The following is a 19,043-nucleotide window of genomic DNA, read 5'->3' as shown; positions in this document are numbered from 1 at the left end:
GTTCAACTTCGTATAAGGAGAAAAACTGAGCAAGCAATTCAGTTTAAAGACAGTTTCACATGTTTTGAAAATAATTAGGTGGAAAAATATATGTATATTCATAAAACGACCAATAAAAACGACCTTTGTGTTTGATAAATTCCATATTATGAACCGATTATACATTATTGTGGATATATCATACCTTTTCATCATTTTTCTAAAGATTTTTCATTTTATTTTATTTTTTCTCTGTATGGAGAGATCTGTGTCGATATAATATTAATGTATGCATATTTGCTCATCAAAAAAGAATTATGCATTATTTCTATTATTTCATCTGATAAAATTATAAATGGATGCTTTTAATTTGAAGTATGGTACCGGAAATGTCTCAGTGTTAGCTTCGCGTTGATTGGCTGGTTGGACGGTTTGTCGGAGGAGAAGCCGCAGCACCCCAACGGCAGCCACTCGCTTGGTAACGAGCAGTCGTGAAGAACAGTCTAGAACAACGTAAGGCGAGAAACCATGCCGCGTGTTTATATTGGACGACTGAGCTATCATGTCCGCGAAAAAGATATTCAGCGATTTTTCAGCGGATATGGGAAGCTCATGGAAATCGATCTGAAAAACGGGTAAGTTGTTGGAGGAAACGGGTTAGCTAGCATTTCTTAGCTACCTTTAACGTTAGCATTTCATGTCAACGACGTCAGCGCTGCTAACGGAACATTTAACACTTTAACGTTACATCACGTATATTGTTGTATGGACTTTTAAATAAACTTGTAAAGTTAATCCCGCGAGTTTTATTTGCTTTTATATAAGAAGTAACGCAAGTTTATAGTTTGAATTCTCAACTTCTAGTCTTGCTCGTGCAGCATAATGTCGCATGGCCAACATGGCGTCTTTGTGTTTGCTTAGCGCTGAGCTAGCGGGCCCTGCTAACCATAACTAGCTAGCTAGTTCTATATATACACACACATGTCGTGGATGTGACTTTGCTGTTATTATTGTGAGATTTTTCATGCTAACTCTGTCTTTCACTTCCAGCTATGGCTTCGTGGAGTTCGAGGATAACCGGGACGCCGACGATGCAGTGTACGAGCTGAACGGGAAGGAGCTGTGCGGGGAGCGGGTGATCGTCGAACATGCCCGGGGGCCGCGGCGAGACCGAGATGGCTACGGTGGGGGTTACTGGGGTGGTGGGCGCAGTAAGTGCAGTCTATTACAAGATACCCTCTCTTCCCCTTCCCCTTGGGGTGAGGTGTCGATGTGGACTGCACAGAGAGCTGTTTTTGTTGTTTCATACTGGCGATAATTAACATACATTCAGCATAAGTTTGCAGATATATGACTATTTAAGGTGACTTTTTATTTTCAGGTACACTCTCGCGGTACAATAAGTTTTGAATCCCACGAGTGTTGCGTGGCTGTAATTACACTATTGCTCAGATTGCATGCAGACTTTAAAAGTTGCTATAACATTATCTACATTGGTACCATGATACTATGTATTAAATTATGTAGCTGTATGTATGCTGACAGGGAGAAATTCCTGAGCTACATTCTTCTTGCTCAGGCAGTTTAATGGATGTCTTGTGTGTTCGGTTTCATCCTGCTGAACAGTTCTCATTTTCTGCCATCAAGGGTTGGTGACCTGCTGTTTTTTGCTCCTCCCTAATGATCATGAGCCACACTTAATTGGCCTGTGGTTCATTATTGGGATGGAACAACAATATGCAAGTCAGAGCCCGCTATTAGCAGAACGCAGGCTGAAGTTTGAAAGCGAGACTTTCTTATTGCGGATTGCAATTTCTCTTGGATGATAATTATTTTGGTGTGCCATATTTTGAAGGCTTGAATTTCCAAATTTATTGTTTGCACCATATAAGGAAGCTAATCACAAATAATCACTTCAAACCTAGCTAGTATAGTTTTAGCTTAATCATTAGGACTAGACTAACATTTTCATGTGAAATGTGTATTTTTAACTTTGGTATATATTTTTATATTCAACATTAACAAAAGTCCTTGATGTTTCAATTTGAAAGAGTCCAGTTGCGGGCTGAGGCTGAGAGTCCATTGAGGCTAAAGATGACTGGCTAAGATGACTGCCTGTCCCGTTTGGCCTTGGCTTTCACCTTACAATGTGTGTGTGACCTTTGCCCCCCCTTGATCCTTGGCTGACCTAACCGGAAGCCATGATGACAGCAGCCTTTTGCCAATAGACCAGGGGTGATGGTGAGGATTGCCATTGGTTTTTATGTTGACAGAAAACATAAGTGGAGCGGCTCAAGTAAAGACCTTACAATCAAAAGAAATGTTGTAAGTGAGAAAACTGGTAAACAAAATTTCAGACCCACATCAGGTCCAATACAAAAAGATTGGTGTATGTGTTTCTTCACACCGTTCTTTCTCAATTTGATCGAACAGTGTCCTTGACCGCAACATATGTGGATACCTCCTTTCTGTTTGTGTTACAGGGTTCGGAGGTCTTGAAAGAACATCACTGTTAATTTGTTTATGCGGCTAAGGCATCACAGTGTGATGTACCGGAGTAAGACAGGCTTTGTATTGCCGGAAACAGATGCAGTGGTGTTCTTTGCAGCAGAGCACAACATCAAAATGCTGAACAATTCAAAGAGCCCGTGCAGTGGCCTGTAGATCACTTATCTGAAGCTTTGTTAGAAAATGGGATCAGAGGGACTCCTTTCATTATTAAGTTCAAATTATACCCCCTTGGACTTTTATCTGGCAAGTCATTGCCTTGTGTGTTCATGTGATAACCCAGGCCAGTAGTTCTTTGTGTCACAGCAATGTTTGTCCTTTCTAACTTTTTTCATGTGCTGTTGTTTTTAAAGGTAGCGGTTACAGCAGCCGGAGCCGCTCTGGCAGGGATAAGTATGGACCTCCTGTCCGTACTGAGTACCGTCTCATTGTGGAGAATTTGTCCAGCCGCTGCAGTTGGCAGGACCTTAAGGTACACGTTCGAACATTATAATTTTTCCTTAGTTGGGTGCACTGTGGCGAATTGTTTTATCAATGTAATTTGCACCTAAACCATCAAGACAGAATGAGATTGTCAGCATATTTTATTGTTTTTCTCCTTATTTTTGGTGTCCCACAGGACTTCATGCGTCAGGCAGGAGAGGTGACTTATGCAGATGCCCACAAGGAACGCACTAATGAGGGTGTGATCGAGTTTCGGTCCCACTCGGACATGAAGAGAGCCATCGACAAGCTGGACGGTACAGACATTAATGGACGGAAGATTCGTCTGGTGGAGGACCGACCTCGCAAACGAAGGTCATACTCTGGCAGCCGCTCCAGGTGGGGACAATTAATAAGCTCTTTGATACTTTAGTCTCTTTGTTAAAAAAAACAAAAAAAAACATGCTAAGCTTCTCTGAGTCACTGTTGCTAACAAATTTGTAACCCTGATATCTTACAAAGGATTTGGTTGTGTTTTTTGACTTTGTGCTTTCATCCTTAGATCTCGTAGTCGCCGCCGCTCCCGCAGCAGGAGCCGCAGGAGCCACAGAAGCAGGAGCTCCAGGAGTCGCTCCAGGTCCCACTCTAGGTGAGAATGTGTCTAATGTAAAAGAAAAAAAAACATTAAAATTAAAACACAGATTAAAGATCTAGTTAAACATGGATAACTGAGGTATAGGGGTCATGTATTGGGTCTTGTGAACCAATGAACTTCTTGTCAATTAGCAAAGTCTTGCTAAGTATGAAGTATATTTTTCTTTAAATCCTTACAGGTCTCGTTCCCGTAGCAACAAGAGACGCCACCATTCCCGCTCCAGATCTGGAAGGAAGTCTCGCTCCAAGTCAGGAGAAAGCAAATCACGATCCCGCAACCGCAGGTCCCGTTCTGGATCCCACAAATCTAAGTCTCGTTCACGCTCCCGCAAATCACGGTCCCATTCAGCAGACCGGAAATCGAAATCCCGCTCAAAGAGTCGTTCAAAGGTAAAGTCGGAGCGTGATTCTCGTAGTCGATCCAAGGAGATGTCTGGTGAGAAGAAGTCCCGCAGTCGTTCAGCTTCCCCAATGGAGAACGGGAAGGAAGAGCATGTCGCCAAATTTCCCTCCCGCTCCCCATCCCCACACGAGGATGATCGCAGATCCAAGTCGAGGGAGAAGCATTCAGCCTCCCGCTCAAGGTCTCGTTCACGGTCTAGATCAGCTTCTCAGGATTAGTGGAAAAGGGAGGTGTTTGTCTCATCGTTAAGTTTGATCCCTATGCTGTACATAACGAGCAGTGTCGTCATACCGGCTTATGTTTCCTGGCATGTCTACTTTTCTCCCTCAAGTTAGCACCTAAACTCAAACACCTTTTTAGATGCAGTTTTATCAGTGGATGCACCAATATGACAGAGCTACGTTTGGGTTGTCACCATTTTGGTTTTCAGAAATTTAAGTGCCAGTCTTTAAACTGAAGAGCTGCAGTCTGAGATGGTTCAAATTAGTGTCCCAAAAAATTCAACTTGATTGGTTAACTTAAGGTTTGTCACACCAGCCTGTTTTAATCAAAGTGTTTATAGCTCAGCTGAAATTAAGTTGTCTAGTGTCATAATTGCGTATCTTGTTTTGCAACCGTTCTCCAAAACCATTCTCTATAATTGTAGGTGTCTCAGTTTTGTTAATGCTCATTCAAACTGCATGGTTATGGGAGAAAAGTAGAATTTGGCCACGATGTTGGAGCATGGTTTCCCTCTTTTCAGTCTCGATAATTGCTTTTTCAAGGAATCATCTTGCGGCACTCTAAAATGCACACTCGGGATGCAAGAACTTTCACTGCAGAACTGCATCTACAAGTTAATGGGTTTGTATTTCATGTTTGAACAACTTGCATTGTAGGTGGACTATTATCCCTTTTAACCTCGTGTACATAGACCGTGTAATCAGCGTTGGAAACTGATTGCTTCCTTTTTGTGGCTACCAATGTTTGGATTTTTTTGTAACCATGAGCAGGTAATCTTTGGAAGACCCTTTTACTTTTCGGATTTCTGTTAACCTAGAGCCTCAAGGCCTCAAATGCAAGTCCTGTGTTTCTTGCATTTCCTGCTTTGTTCTGAATGCAGCCTTGATAAAGAACCCATCACTTTGTATTTCGTCTAATTTTTTTTTTTCTCTGCGAGTTTAATCCAGGGGTTAAGGGTTTTGTTGAGCCTCTGCTTATTTAAAGTGTAGCTTGTACTGGAGTTTTTGTACTTGTAAGGTACAACATTTAAATCTCTGGAGGGTCTGTCACCATCAGACTAACTGAATGCACCCCCTTCTCTCCATCTTGTGGAAATAATTAATATTTTTTCTCCATGCGATTGAGATCTAACAGGAAAATGTCCTTTTTTATTGTATGTTCAATTAAAGATCTTAATGAAAAATGTTGCCGTGTGGTGTTGCTTTGTGTCAGGATTACAGAAACCTTGACTGCAGTATCGACATGACCTATATCCTGCTAATTATATAATAAATGCTCTTTCATTAAGGGGCGGCCCTTTCTAGAAAAATGAACAGGATCAATGTGTTGCAGACGGAAGCGAAAGCCGTGTCTTTAAAATACGAATTAAAAACAACAGTGTTCCGATGTCCAGGCTAATCGATAGTCCACTACATTATTTCCACATCTAAAGTGGAGCGGTAGCACTAGAAGTCTTTTGGCGTTACATTACAGCCAAAGAGCGGTGACTGTACTGGGAGCACACGCATGCGCAATCGGAGCCCCGGAGCCGCAGGAGATCATAGCTGGTAAGCCAAATTTCAGTTCCGAATTGATCTGCAAACACGAAATTATTTCACCTTTATTATGCTTCTCCAATTATGGCACACATGGGTATCTTTAAGCCACAAAAGGATAAGTGTTAATGTGTTTTATCTGTTGAGGTAAAGCGTTTTGGCGTTGTGGTTAAAATCAACCACAAAGCTTTCCATCCCAACATATACAAATATATGATGCCACACGTTTAATTAGCCTGTCGAGTTAAATACTTTGAAATGAGAGCAGCAGCCGCGCCGATGTTACTAGAATATCTAACACGCTTAACGTTGTTGTGAGGTGAAAATGTTGCTCATTCATTTGAGATGCTGTCGGAATGGGAGACGGGGTTCATTTTTCACTAAATGGGATTTTCACAGGATTTGAAACACTGCTTTTATATGTTTTTTTGCCTGAAGGATTTTTTTCTTTTGCCTCCGCCATTTTAACTGAAATGTATTTTTTTTTAGTGTGTGTTGACTTGGACGCTTGTGCGTAAATATGTATGTGTGTGTGAGTGTGTGTCACCATTATTGCCTTTTTTATATGGGGTAATGGATGGCTGTTAAAAGTCACACGGGGTCAGGGCTTTTGACAGAGGATGGCTCTGCCATCATTCTGTAAATGGCACCCTCAAAAGTTACTTATTTAATCTTTTTTTAATGGGCATAATCATGAATAAAAGGTTTTTTTCTTTCTTGTAGTTTTAGATTACATTTTAATCCAAATTTGAGCCATTTTAAGGAAAAATTAAGGCACAAGGTATAAATGGAGAGAAAAAGTGATGAGCAGCAGATGTTTTGTAGTCATATAATCTAGAAATAGTGGTCATATAATTGTATGTGTTCAGAAATCCACTTAAGTGCGCTCAGCTCTTTTGCCTATCTTATATTGTCTGTTAGGTCTCTTTTTATGGACGTGCATTGTATCAACTATAATTACTGATGAAAGAACAAGAAAAATACTGAGATAAATCAAATCCCTGTAAAAACCATCAAAGGACAGCAGGGCAGAGGTCCCATAAATTTTTAGCCAAGTCAGTTTACTTGTGTAAGCCAAAAGGCCTCTACATTGTGAAATGGATTTACAACACGGTACCCTCTGTCCATACACCCTCTATTCAGATAAGGAAAACTCCACCAAAAAATAAAGAACTTTCTACCGTTAGTGCTACAAATCTGTTACCTTGTCAGTCCTTGGTACCAGAGAGCATCCCGTTCCTTATACTCTTTATTCTCCAGCGCTCCGGAGTAAGGGACAGGGACGCTGTTATGAGTGCCAAAGTAAACATGGAGGCTCCACCCAAAGAACCCGAAAGCACCCCTTTGGACCCGTCCTCCTCGTCATCCCCCAGCGAGGCCATCCTCATCTGTGGGACTGAAAGTGTGGCCAAGAAGCCTCGGCCCCAAACCCACACCACCACGGCTTTCCTCCTACCAGGTGAGCACAAGTCTGAGGGTGACACTGTGGTCACATGGCTTTACAGAGACTATCCTTTAACATGGTGGTGTAAGTACAGGCTACAGTCTCAACAAGTCTATATATGTACCCTGACCTCTGAACTCCTTTAACATTCAAAAGCGAGTGCAAACATTGAAGTGGCGGTAGCTGAACTCTAACTCTATATCTAGATATTTACATTAGTGATTTATTGATGTGAGAATACAGTATGTGTGTACCACCTTCGAAATGTGATGCTTGTGCGGGATTGTTCTCTGGCTCTGAATAAGTATTCAGATGGAAGATAAGATAATATTGATAATAATGAACCCCAGAGGGGAAACAGGAGTGTAGATGTAATGATAATTATGTTTTTCTGCGTATCTACTGAAACAAACTGACTGTTGACTGTTTTCTTAATTAACATGGCAATAAAGTCTTAAGCTGAAAGCTTAAAGGGGAACTCCACTGATTTTACACCTCAGAGTCTGTCCCCTGGTCTTTGGGGTGCAACTGCATGTGTGAAAAAAGATGTATGAAGCCTTTTGTGGCTCCAGAGGGAGCTGAGTCCTTACGTGAGGTTACATGGGTCAGCATCTGGTATGGCGATAGAAAGAAGTGAGCAGACCAGCAGCCCACTGACCAGAGTAAAATGTTGGCATCATACATTTCCTCAGACCATGGGTATTTGTTACATTTGTATGTTTCATGTGTATGATATCAAAATTTCTAAGTTCTGGTTCAGATGCTAGTGTACATGTGATGGTGGATGGCAACACAACTGCCAAGCAATGCCTAAACCTAACCACAAGCTAACCACAGCATTATCACAACACAGAAATTAAAAATTGAAATGTGAAGGAACACAACATGTACATATTTGTGGTTTGCAGAAACATACAAATGAACAATGCCAACATTTATTCTGGCAACTTGGTTGGTACTTGGTGTGGGGGAAAAAATCGATAGGGCATAGTATTGCGATATTTTTTTGTGGCAATAACATATTGTCACACAGTGCCATGTACTAATTTTTTTATTATATAAATTATTAATATTACAAATACACATTCAACTTTAGGTGGCTTACCAGAATAAAATGATCAATTGCTTTTTCATTCCACAAGATACATTTTGCTGCAAAAAAGGGCTAAAGTGAAATGAACAGGCTGAAAAAAACGCAATAATATTGTATCGTTACTTAAGTATCGTGACAAAATTTTATGTGCAATTCTAAATCTGTGAAGAATTCTTTTAAATTATTATTATTACTAATGGGTATCTGAAGAAATACTGGTCTCTAGTAACACAGGCTAACAAATTAATCTAGTATGGCTCGGTTGTTTTGTACCATAAGGGTTAATTTGCTTTTTTTTTTAAGACGATAGATAGATAGATAGATAGATAGATAGATAGATAGATAGATAGATAGACTTTATTGTCCACCTCAGTGGAAATTTGTCTTTGGTTTATCTCATATACAGCAAAGGTAAAAACATGTAACACAACACACCATTAAAAATGCACACTAGAAAGAAGAAACTACAGTAAAAATAGCCAGGAAGCATCAATAAGTTATTTAAATAATAAAAGAGAGCACATCTTATAAAATCACAGCCTTCCCTGATGCAGTTATTTAATGCCTGTAAAACATGATGTGGTAACAGATTGTGCTCTCTTGGGCGACCTGAGGCAGAAAGTTAATAAATTTAAATGCGTCTCCCTTTTCAGCTCCTGCTACAGGCCATCAGAAGCTGGAGGTGACTCCAGCTGTTGCCGTGGGAGACCCAGGTAAAGGAGGCAGGGCCAATGAGACAGCCACACCCACCCTGACAGCACAGGTGGGTGGGGCTTGTAGCATCGTCCATGTCCTGGAGTGGAAGGAGGGGATGGCCATCCTGCCCAGCAGCAACCTCAAGGTAGAGTGATGTTTCTGGTTTTAATATGTGTTGTGAAAATGACACCGTATTTTGTTCTTCCTGGTGTAGCTACAGTTCCCTCACAGCATCGTCCACAGAGAGGATTTCAAGTTGTTTTTCACTTGCTTGTTTTCTCCTCAAAGAGCTTTATAGATCGTCCTGGTGGCTCACTTAGTAAAGTCTCATTGATCTTATTCCCACAGCAGTTAGAATAACTCACACTACAGGAAACCTCCGTTCACAAGATCAACTGCAGCAAGACAACAGTAAATGAGGTGCACATCAGTCAAACGGCAGAAAACAGACAGATATTAATGAAAAGCTGAATATATTACATTACCTGATCAGTGCTGAAGAGAGTAGGGCAGCAGTCGATTATGGGATAAATTAATCTGTGATAATGCTGCAGATATTAAGTAAGTTATCAAGTAAATACCAAATTTTAATGAAAAAGTGAAGATGTGACTGCTTTTTTATGTCTTATATTTTGGTAAATTGAATTCGTTTTGATTTTTTTTTTTTTTTGACTGTTCTTGAGAGAAAATCAACATCATTACCTAAGTCAAAATTCAGAAATAACAAATGTTGTGTCAACCACGTGACACAACAGAATAAAGAATGAATTTATTTAACAATAATCTATAAGTTAAACAGTAATGAAAATTATGCTGAGTTGCAACCAATAAGTTAAGTCAAGAATCTGGAGAGATATATTGTATGTATGCACATCATATGTTGAAATGACTGATATATTTTGCTCACCACAAGAATTTAGCCTTAAAACTAACAGCTACATTAAATAGAGTCATTACTATTTTTTTTTATCTGGACTGTGATGTGAATTTCGAATGGAAATGGTTAAAACATCATGTACCAGGTAGTATCATATCTTTGATTTGAATGCAGGCAGGGCATTTTTATGCCTCCGTGCCAGCGATAGCCTTGGCAGGAGGCAATATGCTTTCGGGTTGTCCGTCTGTCCTATTTTGGAAAGAATGCCTTATTGGATGTCTTCAAATTTGGCACAAACGTCCACATGGACTCAACAATGAACTGATTAGAAGTTTTTGGTCAAAGGTCACTGTGACCTTTGTCTTTCTCATTTCGTAAATGCAATAATACGGAAGGCCCGGAGTTTCCTCAAATTTGACACAAACGTATACTTGGACTCAAGAATGAACTGATTCGAATTTGGTGGTCAAAGGTCAAGGTCAATGTGACCTCACAAAACATGTTTTTGGCTATAACTCAGGCATTCATACAATAATTACGACAAAATTTCACACAAATGTCTAATGGGATAAAATTATGTAGTGGTGACATTTTATATCCAAAAAGGTTAAAGGTCAACTTCACTGTGACATCATAATGTTCTGCATAAAATACATTTCTGGTCAATATTTAACATCTTAACCCAGGAACAGAAGGGGGGACTCTAATCTTGGGTGTCCACCTTGACACTGTGCTGACTGTATAGATCTTATGTGCTTTCCAGGGGAAGATGTGTGTGAAGCTTCCATGTTTTCACAGACATGGATGGAAACTGTATCTGCAACTTGACAGGTTCAAGAGGGCATGCTACTGCGAAGTGGTAAAGCTACTTGCTTGTCTTAACTGGCAACTGCCATATAAAGGCAAAATGCTCCCAGTGGCTGTTTAAACTGAGTGGCAGTTGGCACCTTGTGCGGTAGCCTCGGCTACCAGTGTGAATAAATGAATGTGATTCTGTAGTGTAAAAACACTTTGAGTGGTCAGAAGATTAGAAAGGTGCTACACAAGTGCAGGTCTGTTTACCAGGTCCATATATACATGTGTTAGGGTGGACAAAGTGCATATAGTACAATTAAATGTAAATCATACTGTAAAGTAGGAGGGTTATGAATCAGGTAAGTTAAAGATGCTGAAAGGTTTGTGAGTCCAGGGAGAGAATGTTTGTATTAAGAGACTCAGGTTATAATCTGATCATGCACCTATTACACATTCAGTTGTTCAGAGACACTTGTTACCACATTAACATGAAGAATAATATGTCACTAAAATCCTGAATCATTAAAATGATATTTATTTTGCTATAAATTCCTGGTGTGTGAATGGAATTAAAATGTAACATTAAAATTAGAAAGCACTGAAAGTCACTGCACTGGGTTAGTATAAAGGAGGCCACAGTTTAAAATGAGATACACGTTTTCTCACATTAAAAGTTCTGTATGTGACATTCAGAGCATTAATATTGCAGCCAACAGCTATTTTCTATGTAAAGTGTAGTGAAGTAATGGCAATCTGAGCAGAGAAGGAATTATGCTTTCTCTGTGTGTGTCGTAATCTGAGCTTCTCTGTTCTTTGTTGTGGTAGCTGGTCCGGCTGCATGTGCATGTTTATGTATGTTAGTCACAGAAACATAGTGGCCACCCTCTGGTTTCCCCCATTTAACACTGTTAGGTCTGTCAGCACCGTTGTTGTTGTTAGCACTGTTCGTCCCTTTTACACTGCCAGTTCAAGGTGGGCATGTCAAGCCCTTATTTTGCCTTGCCGTTCTGTATAAAAGGTACAACCACAGTGTGGGGGGGAAAGAGTTGTGTTGTCTCTAAGCCAGAGGTAGTAGCACCACAGAATCAAAGTCTTTGTTAAAGGGACAGCTGGCAGGACAGGACCTTGGATGGGAAAGGTGCGACATTTTGAGGACAAGATATGTGTGTAAACCACAGCCAGGAGATTTAAAAAAAAAAAAAAAAAAAAAGCTAACAGCAGTTAGCAGCTAACTCAAAGAAGAAGAACAGCTGCGAAAATGTCTGCAAACTGGGGAGACAATGAGGTCTTGGAGACCCTTACCATCTTGAGCAGAGGACATGATCAACCACCATGTAGCAGGGATGGTTAATGATTGTTATTGCCATGTTATTGCAGTGTTATTGTTTGGTAAGTGTGTAAGTTATATGTCACAATAAAGGCTGATGTTGTTGGGTTACACATCACAGCCGTCGCGTCTCTTTTGCCTCCAGGATGCCGGATCACTGTCCAAAATCACACTGTGGAGGCATGATGTCTGTGTCGTTTGGCGCTGTGTAAAGAAGCAAAGGCACAATAAGGGACTTTGTAGCGGCCTTGTAGTGCAATCTCTGTATAAAAGGCTCATAGAAAGGCTTTGAATATTATAGAGAGCTTATTTAAAAAGAGAGTGTGCTAGAATGGGATCAGGTCAGGGACATGGGAACAAACCAGGCAACATTTCTTAAAAATTGTCTGATAGATTGTTATGAAGAGAAAAATGGTTGAACAGACAAAACATGATCGTAAAACATCAAGACACATTTCAACAGATGGATCCATTGATGCATGTGTGTGTGTGTGTGTGTGTGTGTGTGTGTGTGTGTGTGTGTGTGTGTGTGTTTGTGTCATAGTTCTGTGTGAGTGACGTAGGAACGCTGAGCACACTGATCACCCCAGGGACCCCCAGCAGCACCACTGAACCAGCAGCAGGGACTTCTGGGAGATCTGCTGATGCAGAAAGTGCTCCAGCAGACAAGCCAGGTACAGTCATGGTTACATAAGGCTGAAGTAACGTCAGAGACTGAACACGACAATACTGCAGATTAACACCAGTATTAACACCTGACGCAAATAAGATACATTGACACACTGCTTTGCTTTGGTTTTAGATAGATTGAATCTGTATTATACCAAGCATTTGATCAATAAAGATTTGTATGATAGGATTAAAAGAACAGAGTGTATTTCTTGGTGTTGCTGGTGTCATGTGAGTTAAGGACTGTTAGTTTCTATACACGGCTACACTGTTATTTGAAGTATTTTACAGCATGCCCTTTTAGATGATCACTTGAGCAATAATTACATCAGCTGCAGCAGAGCTCCCCTCGACAAATGAAGAGAGTGCAGCTGCAGGTTCATGTTAAAAATATCAAGCAGGCATCACTTACATGTTGAAAAAAATCTAAATCCAGAGGAAAAAAATGGTTGAATGTAATCAAGTAAATAGTGGGAACAGTGAGAAATTATAATATATTTATAGTGCAGTAACAGCACCTGCATGAATTCAGTAAAGGAAATAAAAATCCATCACAGGCGCAGAAGAACAGCAGAGATTTTAATTTAGATCTGAAATTTAAAGCTGCAGATGGCAACATTTTATCATATTTGCTGAATAAGACAGTTTGCCCAGGCGGTGCTGAGTTTTTAAAATAGCTCGACTGTTTCCAACATGGCGGCAGGGCCAACTCTCTCATTTTATAGCTAAACAGTACACTAAAATAAGTTTCTGAAAACAAATAAGGAGAATAATGGGGCATGCAGTGAGAATCTTATTTCATATTTGATCACCGCTGCCTAGTTTGACAGTTTGGCTACAGTTAATGAGCAGTGACTGACATGATTGACAGCTCTGTTAGACTCCTCAGCTCTGATGAACTGTTTGTCATGAGCCACGGCAGATTTTAACAAATGCTATTAAAAGCATTAGGATGAGGATGGACACGATTTTTTACAGAATGTCTGTCTCATATAACAGTTTATGGATACAGTGACTGTTTAAGCAAATATGACAAAAACTTATTTTCATAAAAGTCACAAACTGTAGCTATAACCTGTGTCACCAGTCTTCACCTGCAGTCATTTAATAGCTTCACCTGTCTCTTATATGTCAGACGTGTTGGCTCCTGTCAGCTCTGTGAGAGGTACAGCTGTGGAGCCAGAGAGGTTGGTGCCGCTCAAACCTGAAGTTCAGGTTGGACTGGGACAACAGAACCACGATCCCAGAGCTCCGAGGACCTACACAGAGGAGCTACGCAGAGAGCCCATCACTGACAAGTATGCATCTCAACATACATTTATCCTGGCACACATACCGTCTACAAGGCTGTTTTTTTAAAACCAATAAATCTCTTACTGAAGTAGACATGTTGAGACATATAGGGTACACCAAAAGTGTAAAGTACAACAAAGTCAGTTGAAGATTGCAAATAAATACCATGATAATAAAAAATAAGGAAACAGACTACAGATTATGTGTTTTATGTCTGTCCTCATTGCACCTCAGGAGGAGTGTCGGAGTTACAGTGGAGAAGGTGCCAGCAGGCGGGAGGGTGTCCTCCCTTAACCCCGATCACCTGAAACCCATGAGGAAGAGGAAGAGGAAGGAATACCTTAGTCCCTCAGAGGAAGACTCTGACATCGAAGGCACGGTGAGACAGCATTGTTAGCTCCATTTAACATCCAGAGGTAAACAGATGTTATCATATCATTACTGAAAGTACTGTAAGTGATATTGTTGATAAAGCCAACCAAGGACAAGTCGTCCTTTCAGATAATACAAAATGCTTGTTTGCTATGTGACTATGTTGTCTTTCTACTCCTAAGTACTGGTTTTAAAGGGAAAGTTCATGCCAAAATCAAAAATACATATTTTTCCTGTTACCTGTAGTTCTGTTAATCAGTCTAGATTGTTTTAGTGTGAGTTGTCGAATGTTGGAGATATTGGACATAGAGATGTCTGCCTTCTCTTGAATATAATGTAACTAGGTGGCACTCAGCTTGTGGTGCTTAAAGCATCAAAAAAATTCATTTGAAAAACTTAACAGCAATGTCTCTTTCCAGAAATCATGCCATGTGTGGTCAAGATAATACACAGACCTTGTTGTGAGCAGTTTCATGCAGGAACCATTTTCTTTATACCAAACTACACCCGCCAACCGAATCATAGTGCGGAAAGAAGTATGCATCTACTGCTGACTCACCTACCACCACTGAGCTAGCTAACAGCTCAGCCAAGAATGCTATTAATATTTACATCTTCCACTGTCAGGAGCACGAGTCTCTTATCCATGAGTAGATGCACACTTCCCTCTGTGCAGTGATACGTTTGGCAGGTGTAGTTCAGTAGAAAGAAAATAGTTCCTACATAAAACTGCGCACAACAAGGTCAGTGGATTATCTTGAGTAAGTGGTCATGATTTCTGGCACTTTTAGCACCACAAGCTGAGTGCCATCTAGTTCCATTATATTTGCAAGAAGGCAGACATCTCTACAGCGGATACCTCCAACACTCAGCAACTCACACCAAAAAATCTAGACTGATATAAAGCAATACAGGTGAGAGGAAAAATATGTATTTTTGATTTGGGGGCAAACTATCCCTTTAACAGACACATCACCTTTATCATTGCTTCTCTCCATTGGCTCCCTGTTTGACAAAAAATGATTTTAAGATTTTACTGATCACTTTTAAAAAACGTCTGAGTCTGGCCCAAGTTATGTAGCAGAAATGTTGACCCCACATGAGCCAGTTCGCAGCCTCAGATCCTCTGGCAGGACCTTTGTGGCTGTTCATAAGTCGAGGATTAGATCTGAAGGTGACCGTGCTTTGCCATTAGGGGCCCTCAGCTTTGGAACAACCTGCCAGAGGAGATAAGGCTGGCAGAATCATTGATTTTGTTTAAATCACTTAAGAAAACCCATCTTTATAGAATTGCTCTTATGTGATGTTGTGTTTTTATCGGTGTCCCTTAATTTATGTTGTTCTTTGTATTTATTTCTAAGTAGGGCTAGGCAATATAAGGATATTATATTGATAATGTGACATGAGACTAGATATTGTTTTAGATTTTGGATATTGTAATATCGTAAGTATGGTCTCTTCCTGGTTTTAAAGGCTGCATTACAGTAAAGTGATGTCATTTTCTGAACTTTACACACTTAATCATTATGTCGGCATTACTGATGATAATATATCAAACACTACAATATCGTCACAATATTCATATCGAGGTATTTTCTCCATATCACCTAGCCCTTTTTCTAAGTAATTTTGTCTTGCTTTTGTTTGGCCTTACTGTTTGGTTTTCTATTGTTATGTTACCTTCTAAGTATCCTGCGTTTGCTTTGTCTGTCAAAACACTTTGTTAAATCTGTTTTTAAGGATGCGAAATAAATATTAACTATTGTATGGTTTTTTTAGGATGAGAAAATGGATGACTCTAAAGCAGACAGCAGACACATCAGAGGAGGTTGGACTAATCATTTTTTACATTTGTCTGTTATGTCATCTTTTATTCTTTTATGTGTTTGTTTGCTCATTTATTTATTGCGCAGCACATGTTTTTCCTCCTTTCTTACTTCCCCCTAACACACAGATGTAATGTGAGGTCATGATAACATATTAGTGACAATATGATGCAATTCAACACAACCTAAAAAGCTGAATCAGTGTCTCTCTGACACTATTAAACAGTTGTGGGTTGCATTTTTATGTGATGGTGTTCAGGAATTCTGTTTCATCCAGCCCCTGTATGTCTTTAATACTTTTATCTTGTCCTTCCCTGACCTTTTCCCTGACAGAGGAATGTAAGTGCTTTGAGATGAACATGTTCACTCAGAACTTGTGCGGAAAATTACAGGATCTTCAAACATTAGCTGCTCAGGGAGTCTGTTTCCGTCCTTCATCACTTCACTGTTTTCTGGTCATTAAACTCACTTCCCTTGTTTCCTTTCTTTAACGAATGAACTAATTACTTAATTTGTGTTTTCTGGTGCAGCTGGAGACAGTAAGACAGAGCAGTGGACGTGGGCTCAATATCTGGAGGAAACCAAAGCTGTTGCTGCACCCACCAAGCTTTTCCAAGAGGTATGATTGAGTTTAATATGCAGACTGTAGTTTTAGGCTCAGCTACTGCACTCTCAGGTTCGCCCAGTGTGCCCATGATTTTTTACTGCTTTTTTTACTACCACTGCAGCTCTGCCTATAGCACAGGGACTCATCTATCGCCCTGAGTGGAAAAAATAGTGCTGCATTGTCGGGAAAGGAAATGAGAAATGTAAATTTACCTGGGAGAATGAGATCTGTGCAGCTGAAGGGCAGACATTAATATTCTGTTACAGATTGTTGGGGAGAGAGTTTCATTTCATTTATTTATTTAATAATTAAAACATTTTTGCAACACAAGCTTTGTCTTGCAGAGACTTTCTGTTCAAGGAGAAAAAGATTAAAAACATTATAAGCAGTATGAGAATGCTGAAATCTCCATTTGCTTTACTTTAATCTTTTCTTTGTTGATTGTCCTGATCCAGTTTCCCTCCATCCTTTATTTCACTTCATTTTATGTAAATCTCTGTAGTCTGTACTGCAATGTTTTCTTTTTTTGTTCCATGCGTTTAGACACAGAGAGTGCCAACAGTGAAAAACGGCTTCAAGCAGGGGATGAAACTGGAGGGCATCGACCCGCAGCATCCGTCCATGTACTTTGTTCTCACTGTGGCTGAGGTGAGCCAGACGTCCATTAACACGGTCGATGGATCTTAATAGCCGGGCTGATTATTAAGGATTAAAAATCATCATTCACTTACAAGCTGCTCTGCATGCAGGAGGAGTTCAGCCCAGTCTCGCCTTCCCGAGCCTGCTTGTGTGTCTCTAACGTGTCATGTCATCATCCAGGTCTGTGGTTACCGGCTGCGGCTTCATTTTGATGGCTACTCTGACTGCCACGACTTTTGGGTGAATGCCAACTCCCCCGACATCCACGCTGCAGGCTGGGGTGAATGCCAACTCCCCCGACATCCACGCTGCAGGCTGGTGTGAGAGCACAGGACACAAACTGCACACTCCCAAAGGTCAGAGGTCACAATACTCTGGACATATTTAAAGATCAAAGGGTAAATGAAATATAAAGAGAATTAAATAGCATGGACAAAAACCCCTGTCCTTCACTTGTGCTTTTTATCTTTCTCTGAATAAATCTTTAGGAAGAGTTTGGTACTTTGGGAAACACATTCATTCATTTTTACTTTCCCTGTCCAAAGGCAATCTTGGACCATCAGCTATCAGTTTGACGATAATAAACCTCTAGAGACAAGGACAAATATTTTAGGAGATCCATTGTAGCCAGCGGATATATGGGCCAAGGCACTCTCTACCGTGCACATGTCATTTTGGTTAATCTATAAACAGTTGATCTGCGTATAAATGCAGAGAAACTCTCCACACGGATTGTTTACATGCTGTTCAAACGTGATTGGACAATATTAAGTGGGCTACAAATGAGAACCAGAACACTTCTGACACTAAGATCTTGTCCTATTGCTACAGATGCTTCATATGATTGCCAATATCTGTTCATAGAGATTAGTCTAAAGGTAACTAAATCCACCAAACAGCACTTCTAAAACTCACTAATGAACTTATTCTTGGTCGGGTGCAGTTGCCTGGCAACCTCACATTGACAGTGACACTCCAGTAAGTCAATGAGCCATTTGTTGTCATATTAAACTAACGACATATTAAATGTTAATCAGTGGATTTAGAGGTGCTGGTAGGGGAATTCTTACCCTTAGAGCAAGGCTAGCTGTTTCCGATCTTTATGCTAAGCTAGGCTGACCATCTGCCAGCGGTAGCTTCATATTTAACATACTGATATAAAGGTAATATCAGTTCTCCTTTTCTAACTCACTGGAAGAAAGCAAGAGAGCGTATTTCCCCAAAATTTGAACTATTCCTTAAAGAAACACTTTTTTGTGACAATTTGTGTATCAATTATTCACCTCTGTTACTTTGAATTTGTGAAGAAAACTTTGTTTTTATCACATGACTCCACAGTGAACAAAGAATCCAAAAAACAACAAACATTCTTGATGAATTGACGTAAAGGGTGTCCATGTTTAACAACAGCGAAACTATATTGAAACATCCGTTAACAAACATACAAAACTCCTGCTACAGTATCTCACATAAGTGAGTACACCCCTCCCATTTTTGCAAATATTTTATTATATCTTTTCATGGGACAACACTATAGAAATGACACTTTGATATAACTTAAAGTAGTCAGTGTACAGCTTGTATAGTAGTATAGATTTACCTTCCTCTGAAAATTACTCAAAACACAGCCATCAACATCTAAACAGCTGGCAACATAAGTGAGTACACCCCACAGTGAACA

General features: G+C 40.1%; 2 protein-coding genes across 3 annotated transcripts in view; both read left to right on the top strand.

The window, feature by feature from the left end:
- The first annotated feature begins 415 nt into the window (after nt 1–415).
- Nucleotides 416–5,372, top strand: LOC126402382 (serine/arginine-rich splicing factor 6-like). 2 transcript variants are annotated; one of them, XM_050064283.1, is made up of 6 exons: nt 416–614; nt 1,030–1,190; nt 2,841–2,959; nt 3,107–3,309; nt 3,473–3,559; nt 3,744–5,372. In XM_050064283.1, exons 1-6 carry the CDS (start codon nt 508–510, stop codon nt 4,183–4,185), a joined length of 1,119 nt encoding a protein of 372 aa, XP_049920240.1. In that variant the 5' UTR covers nt 416–507; the 3' UTR covers nt 4,186–5,372. The 2 variants fall into 2 exon arrangements, with proteins under 2 accessions (XP_049920240.1, XP_049920241.1); XM_050064284.1 differs by having other exon boundaries at nt 418–614; nt 1,030–1,163.
- A 311-nt stretch (nt 5,373–5,683) lies between these two features.
- The window catches only part of l3mbtl1 (L3MBTL histone methyl-lysine binding protein 1), a 24,196-nt gene continuing 10,836 nt past the window's right edge, over nt 5,684–19,043 (top strand). Inside the window, exons 1-11 of the mRNA XM_050064282.1 lie at nt 5,684–5,736; nt 6,985–7,183; nt 8,915–9,102; nt 12,501–12,630; nt 13,761–13,923; nt 14,153–14,297; nt 16,070–16,118; nt 16,647–16,735; nt 17,267–17,371; nt 17,543–17,636; nt 17,677–17,718. Coding sequence (XP_049920239.1) covers nt 7,015–7,183; nt 8,915–9,102; nt 12,501–12,630; nt 13,761–13,923; nt 14,153–14,297; nt 16,070–16,118; nt 16,647–16,735; nt 17,267–17,371; nt 17,543–17,636; nt 17,677–17,718 — 1,174 coding nt within the window. The 5' untranslated portion in view covers nt 5,684–5,736; nt 6,985–7,014. The remainder of the gene's footprint in view (nt 5,737–6,984; nt 7,184–8,914; nt 9,103–12,500; nt 12,631–13,760; nt 13,924–14,152; nt 14,298–16,069; nt 16,119–16,646; nt 16,736–17,266; nt 17,372–17,542; nt 17,637–17,676; nt 17,719–19,043) is intronic.

The sequence above is a fragment of the Epinephelus moara genome, chromosome 16, assembly GCF_006386435.1.
Source record: "Epinephelus moara isolate mb chromosome 16, YSFRI_EMoa_1.0, whole genome shotgun sequence".
Taxonomy (NCBI): Eukaryota; Metazoa; Chordata; class Actinopteri; order Perciformes; family Serranidae; genus Epinephelus; species Epinephelus moara.
Note: the sequence above shows the minus strand (reverse complement) of the source record. Positions and strands in the feature narration are given on the sequence as shown.

Coding starts and splice junctions, on each gene's coding strand:
- LOC126402382 (XM_050064283.1), top strand. CDS start 508: ATGCCGCGTGTTTATATTGGACGACTGAGCTATCATGTCCGCGAAAAA. Junction 615..1,029: donor GAAATCGATCTGAAAAACGG/GTAAGTTGTTGG, acceptor TTTCACTTCCAG/CTATGGCTTCGTGGAGTTCG. Junction 2,960..3,106: donor GCAGTTGGCAGGACCTTAAG/GTACACGTTCGA, acceptor GGTGTCCCACAG/GACTTCATGCGTCAGGCAGG.